General features: G+C 31.6%; 1 protein-coding gene across 1 annotated transcript in view; it reads right to left on the bottom strand.

Annotated features, from left to right (window-relative positions):
• The window catches only part of LOC139510322 (stimulated by retinoic acid gene 6 protein-like), a 100,727-nt gene that overhangs the window by 1,550 nt on the left and 75,482 nt on the right, over window positions 1-23,695 (bottom strand). The window contains exons 5-15 of the mRNA XM_071296836.1: window positions 23,385-23,505; window positions 22,047-22,086; window positions 15,962-16,102; window positions 10,949-11,049; window positions 8,472-8,586; window positions 7,028-7,166; window positions 5,469-5,626; window positions 4,915-4,963; window positions 3,566-3,683; window positions 2,236-2,367; window positions 1,270-1,433 (exon numbers count right to left, since the gene is read on the bottom strand). Coding sequence (XP_071152937.1) covers window positions 1,270-1,433; window positions 2,236-2,367; window positions 3,566-3,683; window positions 4,915-4,963; window positions 5,469-5,626; window positions 7,028-7,166; window positions 8,472-8,586; window positions 10,949-11,049; window positions 15,962-16,102; window positions 22,047-22,086; window positions 23,385-23,505 — 1,278 coding nt within the window. The remainder of the gene's footprint in view (window positions 1-1,269; window positions 1,434-2,235; window positions 2,368-3,565; window positions 3,684-4,914; window positions 4,964-5,468; window positions 5,627-7,027; window positions 7,167-8,471; window positions 8,587-10,948; window positions 11,050-15,961; window positions 16,103-22,046; window positions 22,087-23,384; window positions 23,506-23,695) is intronic.

Genomic DNA, 23,695 nt, shown 5'->3' with positions numbered 1-23,695 from the left:
AAAAAATCAAAAGCTTTGTAAACAGTTAGCGCTTCGGGTGCAATAAATTATCAAACGTGTTTTTTTTCATTTTTTACACCACTGGGTCGATACCTCTGCTGGTGTACTATCAGTCTCCAAGGTATCATCAGCTCAGTAGTCAGTGCTTCGGTACTGACATGATTTACCAAACTTTTTAATGTGCGTATTGTTATGCGTTTACTTTTCTACATTGGCTAGAGGTATAGGGGGAGGGTTGATATCTCACAAACATGTTTAACCCCGCCGCATTGTTGCGCCTGTACCAAGTCAAAAGCCTCAGGCCTTTGTTAGTCTTGTATCATTTCAATTTTAGTTTCTTGTGTACAATTTGGAAATTAGTAATGCGTTCATTATCTCTGAACTAGTATATATTTGTTTAGGGGCCAGCTGAAGGACGCCTCCGGGTGCGGGAATTTCTCGCTACATTGAAGACCTGTTGGTGACCTTCTGCTGTTGTTTTTTTCTACGGTCGGGTTGTTGTCTATTTGACACATTCCCCATATCCATTCTCAATTTTATTTACTAAAACTGTCTGTTTATAAATTTTGAAATTATTATAAAACTAAGGGTTTTACTCATTCAGGCAAAGTTGGTTTTAGATGAATTTGCCTATTCATTTTAGGTATTTTTGTTATATAGCTCTTCAACGATTTTTGGTACTTATCCATTTTCAGATTTCAAATATTTGGCTTTGAGCGTTCCTGATGAAGGTGAATTCAGAAAAGCGCTTCGGACGCAATAAATTATTAAACTTGCAGTTTTTCATTTTTTAGTTCATAAATATGACCATATCAATGATAATTCATGTCATCAAAGAAGTGCTTGTCAAATAAAGGGTGAGATAATACAAACAATTAAGAAAACTTACTTATGTATATCAGAATTAGAAGTCAATCTGTTTATGTTTTTGCCAGAAGAAGCAACATTCGGGTTACCTCAATGTTTTGAATTTTTGTTGAATTATTCGCCGCGATATAACCCTTTTTGTGCTAATGCGGCGTAAAGCAACCAACATTCAATCAAATCAATGATTTTTTGTTTTATTTTATTTCAAAAACTATTTCATTGAGATATGTTTTAATCTTTGAGCTCACGTAGCCGTCTATAAAAAGGTACGTATCAACGTAAAAGGGAAAATGAATTTAATTTTGAATTACACAGTCAGGTATTATATCTATATACGTTAAAATTACACAGCAAGGTGTCACAAATAGAGACAGCGTTAAAATAGTTTTATAATTAAGTTACCTGTGTCCTGCTTCTCATAACCCCTTGGAAGCATATATTTATCTATTCTGGCTAGTGATATCAAACCGATCCATAGACCAGCCGTAATCCTCGTCAAACAACTGACAAATTCAATGATGACGTGAAAGAAGAACATGAAGAATGACAATATGTTGAACATTTTTCTGAAAAAGAACAAATATTGGATAGAAAATGTGGATATATAATACAAAGGGTACAAGAACTAACAAAATACCCGAAAAAAAATAAAGCATACGTATCAAACTATGCAACCTATTTGATAATTTTTAATGCAAAGTTTGATATAGAAATCAAAAAAATAATCCAATAATGTAGCCTCCAAATGTGTTCTCCAAATGTGTTCTCCTTTATTGATACTTTTGTTCTCCTATGCACACTAACATGCAGCTTTACAGCTATTCATTTGAATGGAATAAACATCCGGGTCACATCTCTTTTCATAATTGGTCAACGCTTTTGATGTATCATTAGAGGAATAATATGATGATAACTGGCAATTTATAAATGAAAGAGGAGTGTTCTATGCACACAACACTGTTTCTGTTAGTTAACCAGTATTTTATAGGAATGACAAACAATTTCGGTATCCAAAGACAATACTAATCTGAAAAGGGTTGAAAACCTTCTAAAATTGTGGAAGCTTTTGAAGCAGTGTTAACTTATCGAGTTTAAAAAAAAAGTTTGCATAAGAAGTGAAACAGGAAGTTTATGGTTTCAACCGTATTAATTAGTGAATCGCATTATTCAATCAACAGTTTTCTATAATTTTGGTTATCGTATGTCATTTCCTGACTACTATTTTTGACATTTGATTAAGGGTTTATTTCTGCTGTTGGATCTCACCAAACGTTTTTTTATTCACTGACTGATTACCAAAACTTCACTAGAATGAACGCATGTGCTGTGTTGACTTACAAATGTTTTTAAACTAATGTCAATACTCACAAATTTTCCAAAGCAAGAGTTTTCTGAGTTTTAATTCCTCTAGGCATAATAACAGGCACATCTTGCAGGAAGAATTTTCTTGTTAAAAAAAGTTGCAGTTTATGGAAGCCGAAGTTTATCATCATCAACGGTCTGAAAAATGACAAAAGACACAAAGAAATAGGTATGCTGTGTTTGTTCATTGATCTTATCTTTACAATGGAAATGATGGTAACATTTAAAAATCGATATCATGTTGGATCATTTACTTCATTTTTTTTGCAGCATCTCTTGTTCAGATTGGTTTGCTTTGTTATTTAACCCCTTGTGAGACTAACGGTTGTACCTTAGGTTGCCTTTTTTATTCATTCTGTAAAACCATGTCTCAAATTATTATGATAATTTGCTATAATTTATTGTAAATTGTATATTCGTTATATCAAAACACCATCCATTTTATTAGAGATAACCAAATAGTTAAGTCAGATGTGCGTTTCGTCTACATAAGATTCCTCAGTGACGCTCATATCAAAATATTTATAAAACCAAACAAGTACAAAGTTAAAGTGCATTTAGGCTCCAAAATTCCAAAAAATGTGCCACATATAGCTAAGGTAATCTATGTCAGGGATAATTTAGTGAGCATTACATTTTGTTTTTTCTTCTTTAAAATGTCTATTGTCAAAATATTTAGACTGACGAACATAGCTATCGAATAAATCAACATAAGGATAGAACAGGCAACAATATGATCCCTGTAATCCAATCGATTTTAGTATATTTTTTTATTATAAGTAACTACAGATGACGAACTTCCTAAACTCTAATTGGCATAGTTTGTATCTTATATCACTATAACTATCAGAAAAGACAAAACTTAAAAAATCACATCACAGAAATTTTATGACTGATGCACAAATCCAGGTGCAACATCAGAATAAGGAGATTCTGTTATACATGTTGAACCTGTTGTATTGCTTGTGTGAATTAAAACCCGGCAATGAGTCTTATTCTACAATTTAAACATAGCCATCGTCAATTGTGAAACAGATATTCTAGCGGTCAATCAACTGGTCATCCTGTCCGTAAATTTTTATAGGATTTTTTACTCGTTAAGTTCATAAGAGGTTCTTGTTGAAATGCCAGATTTATACTGAATTATATTATCAAGCAGTTTGTGTAATATAAATGACAGTAGTTATCCATTCATTTGATGTGTTAGAGAATCAAGCAACACGTGTTTGTAATTTAAAATATTTAATTTGCAATTGGTTCGGTATAGGTATAAGAGATAATAAGGAACAGACTTATCATTAAAAAAGAAATACCAGTATCTCTTTATGATACTCACACAGCAACAAGAACTGGCTCAAAAAATGAAAATGAAACTTTTCCAGCAAGAGGCAAAATTATAATGTAAGCAATCATAAAGCAAGCTATCCATAACATCACTATTATCAATAGGTAGCCTGAAATAAATCAAAACCATATTTATTTTCTATCATTTTATTCTTTTGATACAATCTGTTATACAATTACCAATAATCAAATTTTCAATCATTAGTTTCAATTGATTGATTTGTACCTTGCCAGTAATGTTTAATCTATGTCACTTCTCTGTGTATTTTTTAAGTAAAGACAAAACACACAATCGACATTATTATATACATAATTCCGTAAAAATAGACGTAAACGTGTTAGTTTTAAAGAAGAGGTATGGAAGACAGTTTTATAAGTTTGCAGGAACAAGTCAAACGCTTCTAATTCAGTAGTTGTCGTTTGTTGCCGTATATCATATATATTTTTCATGGATTACTTTTATATCTTAATCAGGACGTTTATTTTCGCGGTTGAATTGTTTTACATATGTATGTATATAGTCTTTCTTAGCTTACTATGCTGTAAATAGTTCATTGTTAAAATCCTACGGTTACATTGAGTCGTTAACGTCTATGTCATCTTGTCGCTTGTGGATAATTATGTCAATGGCAGTTATACAACATCTTCTTATTTTATTTTAAACCAGTAAAAACCTTGTTTTATTATAGCAACTGACTGCACCAAATAATTGATTTGAATGAGTTTGGAAATATATAGTTGGTATAATGCTGCTACGGTCGGGGAAATTCATAATTTCAAAACTAAAATTGTCTCGTTTGTCATAAATTGCACTATGCACGACGCGCTAGATCACAAAGGCTCTTAGAAATATCTACAAGGAACTTTTAAAACGGTAGAATAATTTAATTTGAATATTGTTTCGGATTCGGCCCGGAACTCTAATTTTTTTTTGGATTACAAAGACAATAACAATAAAAACTAAGGAGTAAACAAAGACTCACAAAACCAAAGGACATTTACATCAACAGTTATAAATAATAAATAAGAAACAACACGAACTCCACTAAAAATTGGGAGTGAAATCAGGTGCTTCGGAAGGGTAAGCATTTCCTGCACCGTATACGGCACCCGTCGTGTTATTTCTTTGTTCAGTTTGGTAATGATGAACGGTTATGACTGAGGAAGAATATCAGATATGATTTCTGACACACTTTTGTCATAATGGCCAATCGGTAACGGTATTTGGTGCTGAATATGAAGTATCTTTCTAAGATTTATTTCATTTTTCCTTTCCAGATATGATAGATATATTTCGCTTAAAGACAATGGATACGTTTCAGATATAATACGCCAACTTACACCATATCAAATATACAATCTGTGCACCAGAATATCGTAAACTTGATGTCTAAAAATGAAAAAAAGTGAAAAGTAATTAATTAAAATAATAAAAACCATAGCACGTTACCAACCCTGTTTACCATAGAAGGCTAGTATTAAGGATTCAACAGCATGATATATAAGGCAATACTGCTATATAACTGAGGAGCCATTGTCATTGTTCTTCAGCAAACTTAATTCTATGGTGTTGCCTTTTTTTTTAAATATTGTTGTATTTTTTTATTTAGAAAACTCAAGTTATTATATTTCTAATTTAGAAACTAGACAACTGATTTGAAGATACCTTTACCTTTTCCTTTTGTTTTAAATACAAAGATCCCTTCTTTTTATCGTTATCAATACAAGATATTGTTCAATTTAAGCGTTTAGCATATCTCGTATTTAGTAATTCCAATACTTTTGACAGGATAAAAAAGAAATGTTTTAAATATTATAACAGAATCACCCTGGATCTATACATGTTGAAAACATTCCAACAAAGTCAATGTTCATAATGAGATGATAACACTTACAACAAGATTGTCATTTAAGCTTTTTCTGAGTTTCAATGGCAAGAATGTGTAGTCTCCTCTTTGCATCTTTTCTAGATCTTTACGATAACTGATGAAGATTGCAATGACATAACCGACCATGAATATGCTAGACACAGATAATGAAACGTAAAAACCAACTGAAAAAGAGAACGGTTAAGCATATAATAAATAAAAATCTGAAATACATTTTTTTGACGGTCAGAAATCTACGATAGTAGCTGTTGAAACCGTTGCGTTCGTGAAATAGGATTCGAAGACGCAATATATTCCTATGCTGTAATCTTATAATGTTAAAGAAGTTTACTGAGAGGGAACGAACGAAAGCTGGTAGAAGGGAAGTGTTAAGATGGTTATAGGTTCTTCAACTTCGTACTTTATCTATCCTTTTCATTTTTTTTTATTCGAGCGTCACTGATGAGTCTTTTGTAGACTAAATCCGTGTCATGCACATCTAACATATGTAATCCTGGTATCCATAGGAGTTTATTTGCATGACTATCAATTACATTATTCGTCTGTCAATGTTATAAAATGTCACAATGGATGAACTCAAACCTTGCGGACAATGGTTTTCTTGCTACGGACTTTTTAAATAAGCTTAGTTTGACATATATGAGACTTCTGTGCTGAAGTTAAACGACTTCTGAAAGTTTGCTATACAGTCATAGAATCGTGTGTATACAATGTTTTATGTTGGCTTCATGTATATGTTATGTTGTTTATTCTTTAGTTTTCTATGTTGTGTCATGTGTACTATTGTTTGTCTGTTTATCCTTATCATTTGTAGCCAGGGCGTTGTCAGTTTATTTTCGATTTATGAGTTTGACTGTCCCTCTGGTATCTTTCGTGCCTCTTTTGTAGGTGCAGTCTTTTTGAAATGTTTAATAGGAATTGCTATCGGTCGCAATTTGTATACACGAATAAGATGCTTAAAAACCAAATAGCCTATTGTTGGTGTCCATTAGCTAACGCAACTTGATTGTGACTTGAAAGGACTATGGCGTTTTTTGAACTCCACAAAAAAGTGTCAAATAATAACGTCCAATTTACTGTATTTTACAAATTCAAATATGATTCAATCGCCAAGATACGTTTTCAAGAAAACTAGGATTGAGATTGAGCGCCCTAAATAGCTAGTGAAAATTAATAAAAACAAAAATACTACTTGAAAGTTTATACACAAACATATAATGTTCATATTGAGAGAAAACAAGAAACTATGATTACTTTAGTGACAAAACAAACTCAGTTATCCCAAATGTTATCATAACAGTGTGTTCACAAAATCATGAAATATCTTGAAAAAAAATACTAGTAGATCTGAAAAGTCTTTTTGAGTGAATACCTTATAAAAACCAACAGTCTTTCCAATAAGTTTTATATGTGGTTTATTTAACTAAGCTGTTTTAAATCTGATCAATAATGGATTACTTGAAATAGAGGGTCGATAAATCAGTTGTATTTGGAAAATATTTCTTTACTACATGCTGCATAATACTTTAAATGGATAAATATATACAGTATATATATATATATACCTTCTGCAACAGTAACCCATAATTTTAATTCAGGTATTGATGCTTCTTTAGATGTATTGAGGTATTGAGTTTGGATGTATGTCGTTAACTGAAGTCCAGGGTTATCGTGAATATAAAAAGTGAGCAGTCCCATGCCAACCTGAAACAGAATCATAAATCATATTTCAAATATCTATCAAATCTATATATAACATCAACAATAAGTAATGCGTCGATAATTTGACATAATAGAATAAATGAATGATTGGATCTCAATTCAGGTAAACATGAGATTAAGGATACCACCAAAACTAAAATGTCTATTTTGTATCTTGATATTTAGTTCTATATGAAGATCAATTTAAACCTTAAATCTGTTTTTATTTTTGCAATGATTAATTTTCTATTTCTCAGTTACATATACCCCATCGTGTGTTGTTTCACTGAACAAAAACTTCACGCTCGTGCATACTAAAATATACAGACGTCATAAACAGGCTTGTATTCACTACATCAAAAACTGCTTCAACAGAGGTATGGGAAAAATAACTTGAATCTGCAAAATCAATAAGTGGCAAAGTACATCTTCACGAAATGGTTGACTGATACGATGAGAGCTATTCTGTATCCACTAGCTATGTTTTCTCGGTCTTTAATCTAGATACATGAGCAGGCAACTGATTTATTCTTTTACCTATTTTGATCGACTGTGTATGACTAGCTAAATTTTTGACATACAATGTATCTCTTCTATTTCATTCCATGCTATTTATGCATTTTCAGTTTGATACCTTGCTTTGTATCTTTTTTTCCCGATTGATGAGCATTGAACATCGGTGAAATACGTTTGATTAAATTTTACACCAGTAACATCCCATCAAAAGTAATACTTTACACCAATACCAACATACGCGTATTCTTTTTCTACCTTAACATTAAATTACACTTTCAATCATAAAGAGCAAACGTTCTTGTTTTAGTAAAATAATTCTGTTCATACAAACCATACACACCAGGAATGAGGAATCTAAATCAGTAAAGTGAACATAAGGTGTCCCATTGTAAAATTACGAACAAAAAATAATAGAAACCACCAACTCCAGACTCCTCTAGAGACATACAAACAAATAAAAACAACAAAGAGTAGCAAATGGTCCAAAAAACCTAACGGGCTTAATCTGTTACGAGTGCGCACAAGCCACAAATTTGCCTTTCATGACAAAAGGTTGTAACAGGAAAACAAAATAACAAATTCAACTCAAAGCACATGACCGCCATATTTGACAATTAAATGAAAAAATAATTTGTAAAACAGAATAATTATACGAGAGGGAACTCTCAGACAAAGCCTGTCGCCCTTGCTGTTAGCATAACATTTGGAATTATTAAGCTTATTCACGACGAAACAGTAAATCTCAATATCATTTCGCCTCCAGGCTTATTGCAGGATATAAATGAATATAACCTGAAATAACACCATTCCTGCTGCTACAAAAGTTGCAAGTACTCTAGGTGAAGCATGTAGTGGACCATACAGGCCAATTTTGTTCTTTATATCTTTACTGTAAGCTTTGATTGACCTTTAAAAAATATACAGAGATTACCAATTAAGCAAGACAAGCACATTGAGAGTACTAAAACATTGAAAGAACTAACTTAATTTTGTTGATTTTGTACACATTTGAGACAAAGAACAATGTTTTCAGACTGGTGCCGTTGATAAGTATTTCCCCCAATTTGTATATTCATCATCCCCTGAACCAGGAGATCGGTCAAGAAACACAAATCAAACCGATTTTTCTTATTCATTTAAAGAGAGGCGAAAAAAAGGGACATACATACTCGTAAGTCGAAAAATAAACACATGTGTTACTTGATTCATATCCGAGTTATATCATATCGATTGTATCAGCAACCCTGTAGTCAGAACTTCGAAGTTGACATGAATATAAATTATATGGACATTTTAACAAATTTTACTGTTTACAAAAGTGTGAATTATTCAAAATACTAAGGATTTTCATATCCCAGGCATAGATACCTTAGCCGTATTTGGCACAACTTTTTGTAACTTTATATCCTCAATGCTCTACAACGTTTTACTTGTTTGGCTTTATAAATGTTTTTATATGAGCATCACTGATGAGTCTTATGTAGACGAAACGCGCGTCTAACGTACTAAATTATAATCCTGGAACCTTTGATAACTATTATGGATGACCGTAGTCGTATTTGGCACAACTTTTTGGGATTTTGGGTCATCAATGCTTTTCAAATTTGTACTTGTTGGCTTTCTTAATCTTTTAATCTTGGGATCACTTATGAGTCTTATGTAGACGAAACGCGCGTCTGGTGTATCAAACTATAAGCCTGGTATATTTGATAACTACTCATTACAGTGTAGCTTTGATTGATACAGGCAAAGGACTTAACTGCTGTAACGCAGTATTAACGGAAACAGGCAAAACTATTTGAAAGTCCATAAAGTGTTATAGTGTAAACTCTAGCCTTGATATTTTAATTTGTTTATTACAAGCTCCTTATATTCGAATCAAGAAAAAATGTATCATACAGTCACTGAATTGAGCGGTGTTCTTTGTGACAATTCATGTTTATACAATTTTTTATACCTATTTTCTTCTCAGAATTAGTTTGATTCAGAATGTATGTTCTGTTTGTCTACAAATTTTAACGGTCTTCCATTCTCCACAATGCAACGGATGCTGACACCATGAATGTAAGAAGGTGATAGTTACTTTGGCATGATATAATATTTTAAATTTGCCTGCTCGCTTAATTAAGATTGTGTGTTCAAATTTTTAACCCGTTTTGTGGGAGGGGCGTTAAGAAACATAAAGTCATATTGGAAAATCTTATACCAAATTGATGGATCATAGTAAAACAAAAAATAACTTTTACTTTTTCAAATTGATCAGAAAGTATTTAACCGACGACATAGATTGAATTTGATATTATATGATTTGAATATTAAATCAATTTGCTTTCTTTATAAATTAATGTTATCTCGTTTGAAATAAAATCGCAAAAGGGACATTAGCTACGTTGATACATTGTTTTGATTTCTCATGCATTGGTGATTGTTTCTTGTAGAACGCATAGAAAATTCTTTGAAAATGTGTTAGTATGTTTATCTTCCATTTTTGCTGGTGTGCTTTGTATGTGCGACTGTTTGTTTTTCTTTGGTTCATATTAAGTGACTCTGTAGTTTTAAAGATCAGACTATTATGTTATTGTTCTATTATGTGTCGTATTGTCATTGTTCTATTCTAAATTTGAAAATACAAAATTGTTTTACTCGCGTAGTGGTGTTAACTATATGTGGATTCTTAAAAATTCTAAAAACTTCTGGATAATTTTAAATCTCGGTCTGTTTCTTAAAAGTAGTTCAAAGATATATTTTGATTTTTTTTAACCATTTTATATATGAAATTTATTTTGTTGAAATACTTTGAATGACAAAATTATTTTATATTTCTTTCTATTTGACATTTATCTTTTCTGACGTCACACACGCGAAACAATAAAAGTGGTTGATAAATGCTTTTTGTGCTTTTTTGTTTAATATTTCTTTTTTCTGAGATTGTAACACAATGATGACTGCCATACCAAAATTATGACTATTTAAGCTTTTATGTCTGTTTTGTTCACACATCGTTGAAAATATAATGGAATTTGATGCCACTGTCATACAAGTGAGAGGTTAAGCGCTATTAAACCAGGTTCAATTCATCAGTTTCTACATTTGGAAATGCCTGTACTATGTCAGGAATATGACAGTTGTTGTCCATCGTTTAATGTGTTTTTCGTTTGATATTGCCATTTGATTAGGGACTTTCCGTTTGGAATTTTCCTCCGAGTTGATTTTTTTTGTAATTTTACTTATCACGAGGTTTATAAAAAAAACCCACTGTAAACTCATACCTCTTCAATCCTGTTACTTTATCTTTAATGTCACATTCTGGTTTCTTCAATAACCACTTCACATAATTATATTGCAGCTGGCTTGCGCATAGTTTTGAGCTCTGAAAAAAACCCCGTTAAAACATCGAAATGAAAGTTTCAATTTCTATAAAGGGAATACTAAATTCCAAGAGCTTCAATCGATTCAAAATAGTAGTTATATGCGTAACGCCCGCATTATAAGACTCATTATTCATACAAACACATGCAATTGCATGCATAAGGTGTTTCCTTTTTTTTTAAAACGAATAACAACGTAATGTGCATCTTTGATGCTCAAACTAAATGCATGTGAGATCAATATTTTAGATATTTCGATAGGAAAGGAGTAGGTCCGGTAAGGGCCGATTTTGGCCTCAAATATTAGGTTCATCGAACGAAAGTTTTTTGATACTTTTTAAAAACTTAAGTGTCTATTTCAATTGATTCGATTAGTTTATGTGAAATATTTTAACTGATTTAGTCATCAAAAGCGCCCTGATTCAATCTTAAATATAAAAAAAAATCTATCAAATAAGCCAAAAAACGTAACTTTTCATCTGGTTTTTGTCAAGAATGAAAGTGGGCGCATCCGTGTTCATCCTCAACCTTTATATATGTTATGTATTATCATCAAATACAACTTACAATTCAATATTATGAATGAACACAAATGTGGCCACTTTCATTTTAGACGGAAATCGTCTAAAATTGTACTAAAATACTTAAATTGTGAAGATTTCAGTAATTTAGCATGACTTAATGATACTACAACCCGATAAATGTGCATAGTATTGTCAAAAACAGCCCATATTTATGTAGCAGAAGCGTTCTACTTTAAAGTAAAAAGTTAAAAGATTTCATTTTCATACTTTTGTAAATCTGCTATATTTTGGGGCCAAAAAGGGGTCTTAACCCTCTCCCATTCACACCGGTACAGCTTACCGGTGAAGCCAATTTCAAGATTTTTTTGGGGCATTTAGACTTGTTCCATTGCCATTTGCTGACGTACAGATGTGGTTAAGGGCTCAAATCAATCCTCTGATAACCAGCAATGCGATTTAATGTGCAGCAAACATCTATCATTATTAGTTAATAAATAAGTCGCCTCTTACTGATGTGTAATTCATCTGTAAAAACCATTTATTTTTCTTCGAATTTTGAGAAATATTCTCAAAAAGAAGGGCAAAGAAAACTGATCTTTCAAGAGGATTTATGACTTTTCTCAATAACTGTGCAGTGAATTTTTGAAGAATAGTATTAAACTAGTAGTTCTAACTTGTACACTAGTTGCAAATGTAATTTTTAGAGTAGAAGCGCACCTTCAAACTTGAAATGCGCTAAAAATCCAAAGTCATTTCTTAGAGATATTATGAGGAAAGAGACAAAAACCACTTAAATATTCTAAATTTTTTTGGCAAAGTTGAAATAGATGTAACAAAACATGGCTTCGTAAGTGTTGCGGTATGATAAAGTTGAAAACACTTTTGTTTGAATAAAGGAACATGTATATTTCAAAGAAAAAATGACATTTTAAAGAGTGGATTCCTCCTAGATTTGCGTAAAAATAATGCATTTGGCAACAAAAAATTATCATCTGAACACATAATTCCAAAAGGAAAACAAACTGGGTGAGAATCTTTCTATTATTTTTTTTTAAAAATTTCTTCCGTAGTAGTAGACTTAAGTACTTAAATTTCAATAAAATCAATACAATGCCAGTGGCGCAGGGGTACGATGATCTATCCCAAGATTGAGGGTTCGAAACTCACTGCCGGAGTTGGAAAAATAATTTCCTATATTAAATGTAACTTAACTTACCTTTACTTTCAATTTCAAAAAGAAAACCTACGAATTTTTTTTCAAAGAATGTGTGTGCCAAATTGCCCCCTTTTTTTTTACCCCCTTGGCTCCATCGGGCTCGGTCAAGGGTGTCCCAGATCAAGCGGTGTCTTCCTCGAATGCCAACATTTTATGTGTTACCTATTCCTTGAACGCCAACAAAAATATTTCAATGGGTATTTCTGTAAGAACAATAGGTGATTTTGTAATAATAAGTATTTAAATTTAAAAATAATTAGTGAATTTGATAAAATTGCAACATTAAAAAGTAGTAGATTTTTTGGTTAAATTATTATGAATTTTACAGAAATAAAGAAATTGAAACATTTTTTATTACTTTTTATTAAAAAAAAAATATTTTGGGAATGGAATTGTTTATTAACATAAGTCATATTACAAATATTAAAGGAATTCTAGTTAAATAAAATTATTTCAATCTAAAAACAAAAGGAAAGAGATTTATTCAGTTCCATATCATTATGAATATTTGTAGTAAAATATTTAAAATGATATGGAAGTGAATGAGGATATGAATTTGATATAATTACCTGGAATTTATCTATGTTTAATTAGTATAATTGTTTTGATAAGCATGCACTTTCAAAGTTTCGTTGTGGTAACTATTTGCACCTATTCCTTGAATGCCAACATAATTTTACAGGTAAATTGTCAGTAAATCAAAGGATGTTGGCATTCGAGGAATAAACCGATCAAGCTAGCATTGGTAATATAATGAATTTTCACTTGTAAAAACAAAGTTTAAGTTGCTGATTGATTAAAAACGAATTAGAGCAATAACTAGGGTCCAAGTTTGAAATCGGACAAAAATGGTGTCTAAAATCAGTTATTTGGAATAATACGGACATCTATATTTCAAGGCCTATAGCACATTACGCGTCTATTTATTCCACTATGATAAATGTTATGGCTTCAACAGACTCGAGGCATTGTGTTTCCACCAAAACCTGACCCTATTAGCCCACCAATATATCTCTGCAGACTTTTTGTCAAAGGATTTCGTATTTTTTCACTTTTTCGCCAACTGTCACGTGACTTTTGAAAATAAACCACGTGACCAAAAAATGACGAATTATCTCCAAACTTAATTTCTGAAATATTTTACTAATTATCTTTCATTTGAACCCATTATGACATGTGTATGACCATTGATGCGAATGCAGTATTCATTTAAACTTCGATAATGTCTTTTCGATAAGTAAAGGTCTAAAATGCCTGAATTAGAAGGGGTTAATGAACCTTTGTCAGTGCTTATAACCAACATGTTCGAATAATCATTTAGGGCAACATTTATCAACAATCGGAGACTTTTTTTTTTTTTTTTAGGTCTACAGCATCTTGTTCGTGTTGCTCGGCAAGAAAAAAACGTTTTACAGTCAAAGAAGACTGATATTGGTAAATTTTCTTTAAGTTAACGCATGCGTTTTCATTTTACCATTGGTAATCAGAACAAATAAAAAAATAACTAGAGTTTTCATTTTCTCTTATATTGATGCTTTGAAGATCCACTTTCTGTTATATAAACATAAAATTATTTGCTAATCTATGCCCAACTTTGCTTACTGTGCCCACGGGTAATATTATTTATTATGACTGTATTTATGAAATTCCTGCTATCTGGCGATGATGCTCTCTACCAGACAAAAAGTTGGGTTACTTGACTACATGATGCATGTACATGAGGGATTATCTAAATAAAGGAAACATTAGTATACCGCTGTTCGAAAATCATAAACGAGAAGAAAAAGGTGTAAATTGTCAATAGATATAAGAATATGTGGTATGACAACTCTGTTTCTAAGTCACAACTTCTAAAAGCAAAATAATATAGGTCAAAGTACGGTCTTCAAAACAGAGCCTTGGCCCAACCCGAACAACAAGCTATAAAGGGCCCTAAAAAGTACTATTCATACAAAAACCAACTGTCTGATGTATAAAACAAATGAGTAACGAGAAACACTTATGAACCACATCAAGAAAATAATTCTACTGAACATCAGATTCCGACTTAGGACAGGTGCAAACAACTGCCGCGGGATTAAACGTGTTATTGGTTTCAAACCTTCACTCTTATCTGAAACGATAGTGTAACATCACAACATATATGTATGTTAGAGTTTGAGACTGTCTAAATCCTAGCATTTAATCTAAAGTAAAGGGGGAAACGCCATGTGATAGATATTTTCCTGGAAACGATTTCGGCGGGGACAGTAGATAACCTCTTTCTTGTGAGTAGAGAGAAAGAAGATAGTCTTGTAAACTTTGAAAATTTCATTATTGTTGTAGATCTTTATCATTTTTCTAACAGATATGGCTGTGCGAATAAAGCTGCGCTACCAAATGAGTTTTATAGACAAAGTACTGCATTTCAAAACAAAGACATCGTTATATTCAAGAATGAACAATGCAATGATTTAAACATTAAAAGGACATCTTCATCCCTTATCATGACAAATAACTCAAATATTATAATCCTGAAAGAACAAGCACAATATTTAAACATTCAGATACTCAAGCAGATATCTTCCAAAAATGTAACCATATTGTATGCAGTAATTTGATAATTCATTAATTTTAAGACACCATTCGACTTACTTCAGTTATATTTAATAGAATCCTGTACTAGAAGCTTTTTTCTATATAAGAAATTGCAGTACCAAGTCAGGAATATGGCAGTTGTTTTCTAATTCGATTAATATGATTGAGCATTTCATTTTGCCATTTGATAAGGACTTTCCGTCATATATTTTTCTTAGAGTTTTGTATTTAAGTTCTTCCGTTATGTCAACCCTTGTTCTTATAACGTCCGTAAAACGCCTACATTATAAAAGGCAGACTTATTTGTTTTGAACTTTCCTTGTGTGAATATAACCCTATATTTATCAATCCTTTTACGAAATACACCTTCTATAATATCAAATCAACTGATAAAAATCTACGTCAAATGCTTGTCCTGCCATAATGTTGTTGTTTAGAATCTATGGAAAGAACTGATCTACATACTGTTACAATATATGATTTGGTTGATTTACATGAACCATTGGTGGCCGTCAGCTGTTCCCTGCTCTATGGTCGGGTTGTTGTCGCTTTGACACATTCCCCCTTTTCATTATTAATTTTATGAAAGATTCATACCTCATAATATGTATCCTGTTTAAGACGTCTAATAAACTTATACGTTTGACGAACTGACTTGTACAGAAAGTAGCCAATTAATATCACATAACATAATGATGTGGGTATATAAACTATAAAGTAAGCATCTATTCTTCTAACCTAAAAGACAAAAAAAAACCCATCAGAACTGTTATAGAGTGTGTGAAACAATCATAGTTAAACAATCATTGGTGCATATAGTGTAACATAAATTCAATGTGTTAGTTGAACAATTAGACACTCTTCCAAAAGTAGGGAATCCATGAAAAAATAATTTAAAATATTTTTCAGAAGTAAAGCAATGGGATTGAATAGGTTTATTATTTTACTCTTTTTCTGATTATTCAGACATTTTACCCATTTCACGATTAAATTAACATCTACTTCTTGCGAGGTTATCAATATGTTAAGAAAAATTCATCGGAAGCTAGCAAGATATAATTGATAAATTTCGAGTTTACTAAGGTAACAACTCAACTGGGCCCTGATGTTGTTTATCAGCTTGATTCAGTGTTGTAATGTTCTTTTATTGGTCTTTGGCAATATTCAATTTATATTTAAGGAATGACTGTAATATTTTTTTTGTCTATGAAGAAATAACATAAAAAATGTGGTGCACCCTGAATAACGCATGTAGCGGGGTTATTTTACAGTGTGCACCAATTTTTTTTATGTTATTTCGAATAGACAGAAAAAATATTACAGTCATTTCTTATAATTTAATTCTAAATTCCATTTTAAACCTTAGAAACTTTTAAAAAACGCTGATGACGTCACGGTTACATGACTAAATCATGTATATGGTCTGATAACAAAATAACGTCAGCCAATCAGAAGACGCGTTACATCCAAAATTAAATTATAACTGTGTAGTGTTATTTTTGTAAATATTTTTTTTGGCATGGCTAAACACTAATGTTTCCCGCCAATGTGATGTAGTCATTTTTTGTATTCTTGTCTTTCATTTTTTCTGTGTGCTTTATCTAAATGCCATTTTCTTTTTCTTTGTTGATATATTTGTTGGGTTATAACACAATATTAACTAATGTTAACTAACTTTAACGCATTACATCTGTTTGTTTCATTCACACGTCGTTATATAATATCAATTTAATTGAATTTTATGCGACTGTCATGCAGATGAGATTTTAACTAAGCTATACAAAACCCGGTTTAATTTATCATGTTCTATATATGGAAATGCCTGCACCAAGTCAAGACTATGGCATTGTTTATACTTCGTTTGTCGTCTGAGCTTTTTATTATGCCATTTAAGAACGTGCTTTCCGATTTGAGAAGGTTATTTCCGATTTGAATACATTTCTTATATCTATTTGTTATATTGGAGTCTCTGAATGTTTACATTTATCGTTTCCTTGTTAACCAGCCCTACAATAAACACAAAAGATACGATGCCTCAGTATCAGTAAGTGACATATGTGATAAGAAGACAGTGAACAGACAGCAAAGCTACAAAATTGAAAGTGAGGAAACATCCATGAATCAAAATATATTGATGTTTTTTTTGTTGCCCGTTTATATGTTCCCCCTTTTCCTTTCTAGTTTTGAATTGTCTTTTTTTAATTATATATCTCACATGTTTTTTTTGCATCCTAGGTACATTTTGTATATCAATTGTTTTGTATACTTTTGTATGTATGTATGTTTGAGTTATTTTTTTTTATTAAGTCCTTAATGTTTTTGCTCATTGTTCTTTTTTTAGAAAACATAGTTTAATCAATCTAAAAACACAACTATTCAGGTGTTCATAAATTTAGGCATATATCCGTACCGTCCAAAAGTCTAAACATATTGTAGTGTTTTTCAACAACGATTTGACGCTCGATCTTTTCAATTCAATTTTATGAAAAAAGAACAGAAATGCATGTGATTTTTTTTTTATATCTTGATAGATATATGTTAATGTATCACTCTAATTGATTGAAATTTTCTTTTGGACCAAATTTTTGAGATTTTTGTGACATTCTTGCACATCCAACCCCACCATCACCACCACCCCCATTTTTTGCAATATTTTGGTTCAAATCAATGCAGATTGTTGCCATTGTTTCTCCATGATTATATTTTACCATTATAACTATTTTAAATCAAATCTAAGGTAGATTCTTTTTCAACAAATATACACATGCATAACACACATATTAAGCCATAAATGTTAGAAAGGAAAGGAAAGACGTATTCAAAAATTATGAGTGTCAATTTTGTTACATAATAGTTTGTTTCTATGTGTGTTACGTTTCGGTGTTGTGTCTCTGTTGTGTCGTAGTTCTCTTATATTTGATACGTTTCCCTCAGTTTCAGTTTGTGACCGGGATTTGTTTTTTCTCTATCGAATTATGAATTTTGAACAGCGGTATACTACTATTGCCTTTATTTGAGTTTTTGTTTTGACTGTATATTGCTACCTATTGAATAAAAAAATATGTCCCACGTTTTGTTCTTACTTTATCTTTTTTAAGATCTTATCAAAGGCATCAGTAGTATACCGCTGTAAAATATGTATAATTCTATTGGCAAAAACAAATCGGGGTACGAAAATTAAAAACCGAGAGAATTACATCAACTACAGATGGAAAACAACGGAACAATAGAAACACTGAACTACAACATATGCAAACAAACAAATACTTGGAAACGAACTAAAGATTTCAACTGACATATTCCTAACTTTGAACAGGACTCTTCATTTTAGGGAAAACATTTTAATCATCCTGAAACTTCTTAATTTCTTAACATCGGAACTGTCGGAAGCTGAAATCATTTTATATAGAAGGGATAAACGATAACTCGAATCTTTTGAAAATTAAACAGATCTATCTATAACAGAGTATGTTTTATTACTGTTAGTGTTGGAGGCAATATGCCTAAAACTTTAGCCATTCAGTATGCTAAACAAAATAAAAATGAATATGCACACAAAAACAATATCGTGGCATTTTAACGAAAAATCCACACGAATTAACGACCCTAAGCTCCACTATCTTGATTGGAAAACTTTTGGTGCTTAAGTACAAGTCAACAAACTTTAATATTGAGATAATATAATTTAGACATAACAATTCAACACAAGTATCGTAGAGCAATCCAAAATAGTTCGTAGTTAATATAGTAGTTATTTAAAAAAAAATCTATTTATCAATAATTAACTGTTTACACAGATATTTTTTCGCCTTTGTAGTATTTGTAAGTGTTGAAAGTTGAGCAACAATACCTCAACATGTGAGTTATGAAAATATTTAAAGGCAATGAAACGTGACTGACAAAAGATCAAATTGAGAATGGAAATGGGGAATGTGTCAAAGAGACAACAACCCGACAATAGAAAAAACAACAGCAGAAGGTCACCAACAGGTCTTCAATGTAGCGTGAAATTCCCGCACCCGGAGGCGTCCTTCAGCTGGCCCCTAAACAAATATATACTAGTTCAGTGATAATGAACGAAATACTAATTTCCAAATTGTACACAAGAAACTAAAATTAAAATAATACAAGACTAACAAAGGCCAGAGGCTCCTGACCTGGGACAGGCGCAAAAATTCGGCGGGGTTAAACATGTTAATGAGATCTCAACCCTCCCCCTATACATCTAGCCAATGTAGAAAAGTAAACGCATAACAATACGCACATTTAAAATTCAGTTCAAGAGAAGTCCGAGTCTGATGTCAGAAGATGTAACCAAACAAAATAAACAAAATGACAATAAAACATATATAGCTTTATAATCTCCTTGGAAATGAAATATGCCAATAATAATACAAAATTTACGAAATACCTTTGACTTATCATAAACAGTTACCTTTAAACATACCTTAACCTAAACAGTCAGGATTCTACTTCTTTAAAATTATCTCCCCATTATGCCAGTTCATTTTCACAGAAATGGAAGCCATTGTAGGGATGACGCGCTGCCAAATTTGCTCTCGGAAACCGATAAATTTATCCACATTGCACCATTACGGTCCTTATATGTCAGTTGAAGTTTTAAAGAAAAAAGGAATTAACTAGCTAATGAGCATCAGTTAATGATCTTGTCTGCATTGATTCAACTTAAAACTATTGTCTGATCGGTTGCCATGTGGAATTTTCGAAAATCGATTATTTTGTGGAAGGACAGACTAGACTTTTTTAGTGGTTGAAGACTATGAACCCGACTTATCACACACACTTAAAATTCGAATTTTTCGATAATATGCATTTTTATCATCCAACTTGAAAGACTGTCGTCAAGTACTTTCAGTAAAAAATAGCTTTTCGAACACATCTACTCTGTTTTTTGTGATTCATTAGATAGGTATTTCACTTGACCCATATATTTCATCTTTTAGAACTGTGATTTTTTTTATGTTATAAAGTCAACCTGTAGCTTTGATATATAAAATTAATAGAATCTGAATCGAGACGATGTATGAAATATTCTTGCTTTGTACGATATCAAGACAAAATATTCAACTCAAACACACCCTTATATAAAAAAGGTGCACTCAATTTTCTCAATTCGATGCAATTCTTACCCATTTTTTTAAATTTTTTCTTGAGTCACATAATGGAAGAGCAGAAACAAAAATTACTGAACTTATAGATTGACATATTTTCCGTCCGTGGTAATTTGAAAAAAAATTCGCAGGTTATGCACTTTCTACATCCAACTTGAAAGATACCCATTTCGTCGACTTGATATCTAATTGTTCTGCTTAACTATGTACTAGAAAAACGGAAAACTTATGAAAATGGTGTTTTAAAAATAAAACACTCCGTAATTGAGAGAAAATTTTTATTTTGTTTGTTTCTATTAACTTTTAAATTTTTTGTTACTATAGTAAACATTACAGTAAGCATTTATCTCCTTCTCTAACAAAGAGCTTCGATTCTTTTGTTCTATTTCAACCAGGTTTCCTACTGTTAACGCTAACTTGTAAACTATGTTAAAGGTTCAGAGTTAATAAACCATTATGAGTTGGTGGGGTTACACAATCTCCTTAGAAACGAAACTTGCCAATAAGTTTGCAAACCAATTGTCATTGACTTATTAATATACTTATTATATGACATTATAAGTTCAACTTAAACTGATCTAGTCACAAACTAATACATGTAAACGAAGCAAAAGTGTGAAAGTTAATATACCATAACTGAGGTGACTGGTAAATGATAGTGCTTATGCTTATACAACTTCTACAAATTGACATTCGTGGTTAAGCATGAGCTGAACTAATAAGAAACTAATACGTGAAAACAAGGAAAACGTTTCATAGTCAATAGGCCATTACTAAGGGTTAGGGTAACACATTTTCAAGGGAAAAGAGATGTGCAAATGCTCACACAACTGCACACTTTTAAATATCTTTTACCTACCCCTAGAATTTTACCATAAACTAAACCTTATCGCAAACGTATAAATTGTTGAAGTCGCCGCCGACAATTCTGGAAACGGAATGCCTAGACTATGCCCCACTTTTTTTTTATTCCGACGAGGCGACACAAAAAAAAGAAAAGAAAGAAAGACTATAGACCAGAAAGACAATTATTTATGTAAAATTTTTAAGGCTAAGTGAAACTCGAGTTTCATCCGAAAAGATTGTGTAATAAGAAAGAAAGAAATAATATATAATAGAGTCATAACAGTCAATTAATATGAAACATTAGAAAACAATGCATTTCCATATCTGCCTCCTATATTTCTTTTAATTTCTTTTAGTGAATTTTATAATCCAAAGTAGTAAATGAAACCTCCAAAACACATGTATGATTTAGAGACATACCATACTGATCAGTTCCAAAATCTGGACATTTCTTTTACCTATTATGTTCATACTTGCAACTGTCGTACAATTAAGAGGTTTAGCTAGCTATAAATCCAGATTTAATTCACTTTTTTTTCTAAATTAGGCAATTCCATGCCAGTCAAAAATATAACAGTTGTTTTACCTGCGTTTGATGTTTGTGGGCTTTGCATTTTGCCGTTCAAAAATGACTTTTCGTTTTGAATTTCCCTTAAGGTTTGGTGTTTTTGTTTAAATAAAAAAAGATGGAGAGAAATACTTACATACGAACATTTGATCAGCCGGTAAATTAAGATGGAAAATCTAAATAAAACAAACAATATTTGAAGTTATTTTGAAAATATGCCTTTGTAATGTTTGAATATGCATTTTGTCCTAATTATAACTATTTATGTGCATAATTGATATATCAAAGTTGTCTTCAAGAAATAGAATTGAAACAATATAAAAAAAGAAATTGCAAAATTGCAGATTGATCCGTTCCCCTTAATCTCAATATTTTCATATAGGACAGATGTTTAGACAAACCATTGATAAGTAGAGATATATGATACAAAAAACATAAAACTAGTAAGGACTCGTTGGAATGTAATTGAAGGCAGAGCATTCGCTTTGTGCCTTGAAAAAACGAATGTTTGAAAGAGATAAAAATGCTCCAATCGGATCGGTAATGGCTGTGTTATTATGTATCCTTCTGAATAAAACGGATATCATCAAACGATAGCACTACCCGGTGGAGGGGAGTAGTCAAATTGTTCATATTCTCTTCCTAACCAAATACTAAAAGGCCTTGATATTTCCTCTAAGCTGAATTCAAATCTTTAAAGAATATCATAGAAATATCGACAGGCATGAAATCCAATGATAAAAAAGATGCAAACATGACAAAATTAACGGCGTGAAAAACATGCAAAACAATTGTCAAAAGAAATTATTTAACAAACAACGAATTTTGTATAAAAAACGGGAACAACCCAAGCCGAGTCGGAAGTTTTATTCGTTTTTGTTTATCCCTTCGTGTTACTCGTCATGCCGAGTAGTTTCAGGTAATAGGCCGCTTCTGGTCATGCAAAAAACACTAATGCATTATTACAAACATATCTAGATCGAAATTTTGACCATTCTGTTGATGGTTGAACCCGTTTGAGTAGCACTGCGCTATTTATGTATACATCTGTTTAACTTCTTTTTTCAAGTTCCTTTATTTTTTATCATGTACGATCCCGCTCATTTTGTTGTTTTATGTGATTCCTAAGCATCTGTCTTCATACAATTGAAATATAGAGGTTTTCTAAATAAAATGTCGAAATATGTATAAGAAAAAGAAGATGTGATTTGATTGTCAACGAAACATTTATTCTTCATTAACCAAACAAAGTAGATTTCAGTTATACACTGTTCATTGAATATGCAGTGAATAGAGTGTTTTAACATATATCAATTGCAAACAGCTTTGTTTCCTTTATGGCATTTAGGTCCATTTGCAGGACATATCTATTACCTACAAGAATTGATTATTTGTCGTTTTTTTTTTCTGATCTCAGAATATTCTATCTTATAACACATCACATCAAAATTGAGTAAAGTATAAAAATACTTACATGAATGCAGTGTAGAACAAGCCAATCAATGGTTCAATGATAATTCTTTTAACTCGTATTACAGCAAAAACAGGATAAAATTTCAGAGAAACAAACAGTGCCATAATCAGCAAAATAATCACTGAAAAAGTTAAGTGTAATAATAAGCAAGTGATACTAAGGTATGATGGTTTAGTATGCAATTTAATATTTCTCCACCTTCAAAGATTTAAATGCAGCCAAATAAAAGAAAAAGTGATATGTTATTGGAGATGACCCGACCTATCTGAGAGTGACAGCACAAGCATACTGCTTGGAACATTATGTAATTA

Source organism: Mytilus edulis, chromosome 2 (genome assembly GCF_963676685.1).
Source record: "Mytilus edulis chromosome 2, xbMytEdul2.2, whole genome shotgun sequence".
NCBI lineage: Eukaryota > Metazoa > Mollusca > Bivalvia > Mytilida > Mytilidae > Mytilus > Mytilus edulis.
This window is presented reverse-complemented; position numbering and strand designations above follow the sequence as displayed.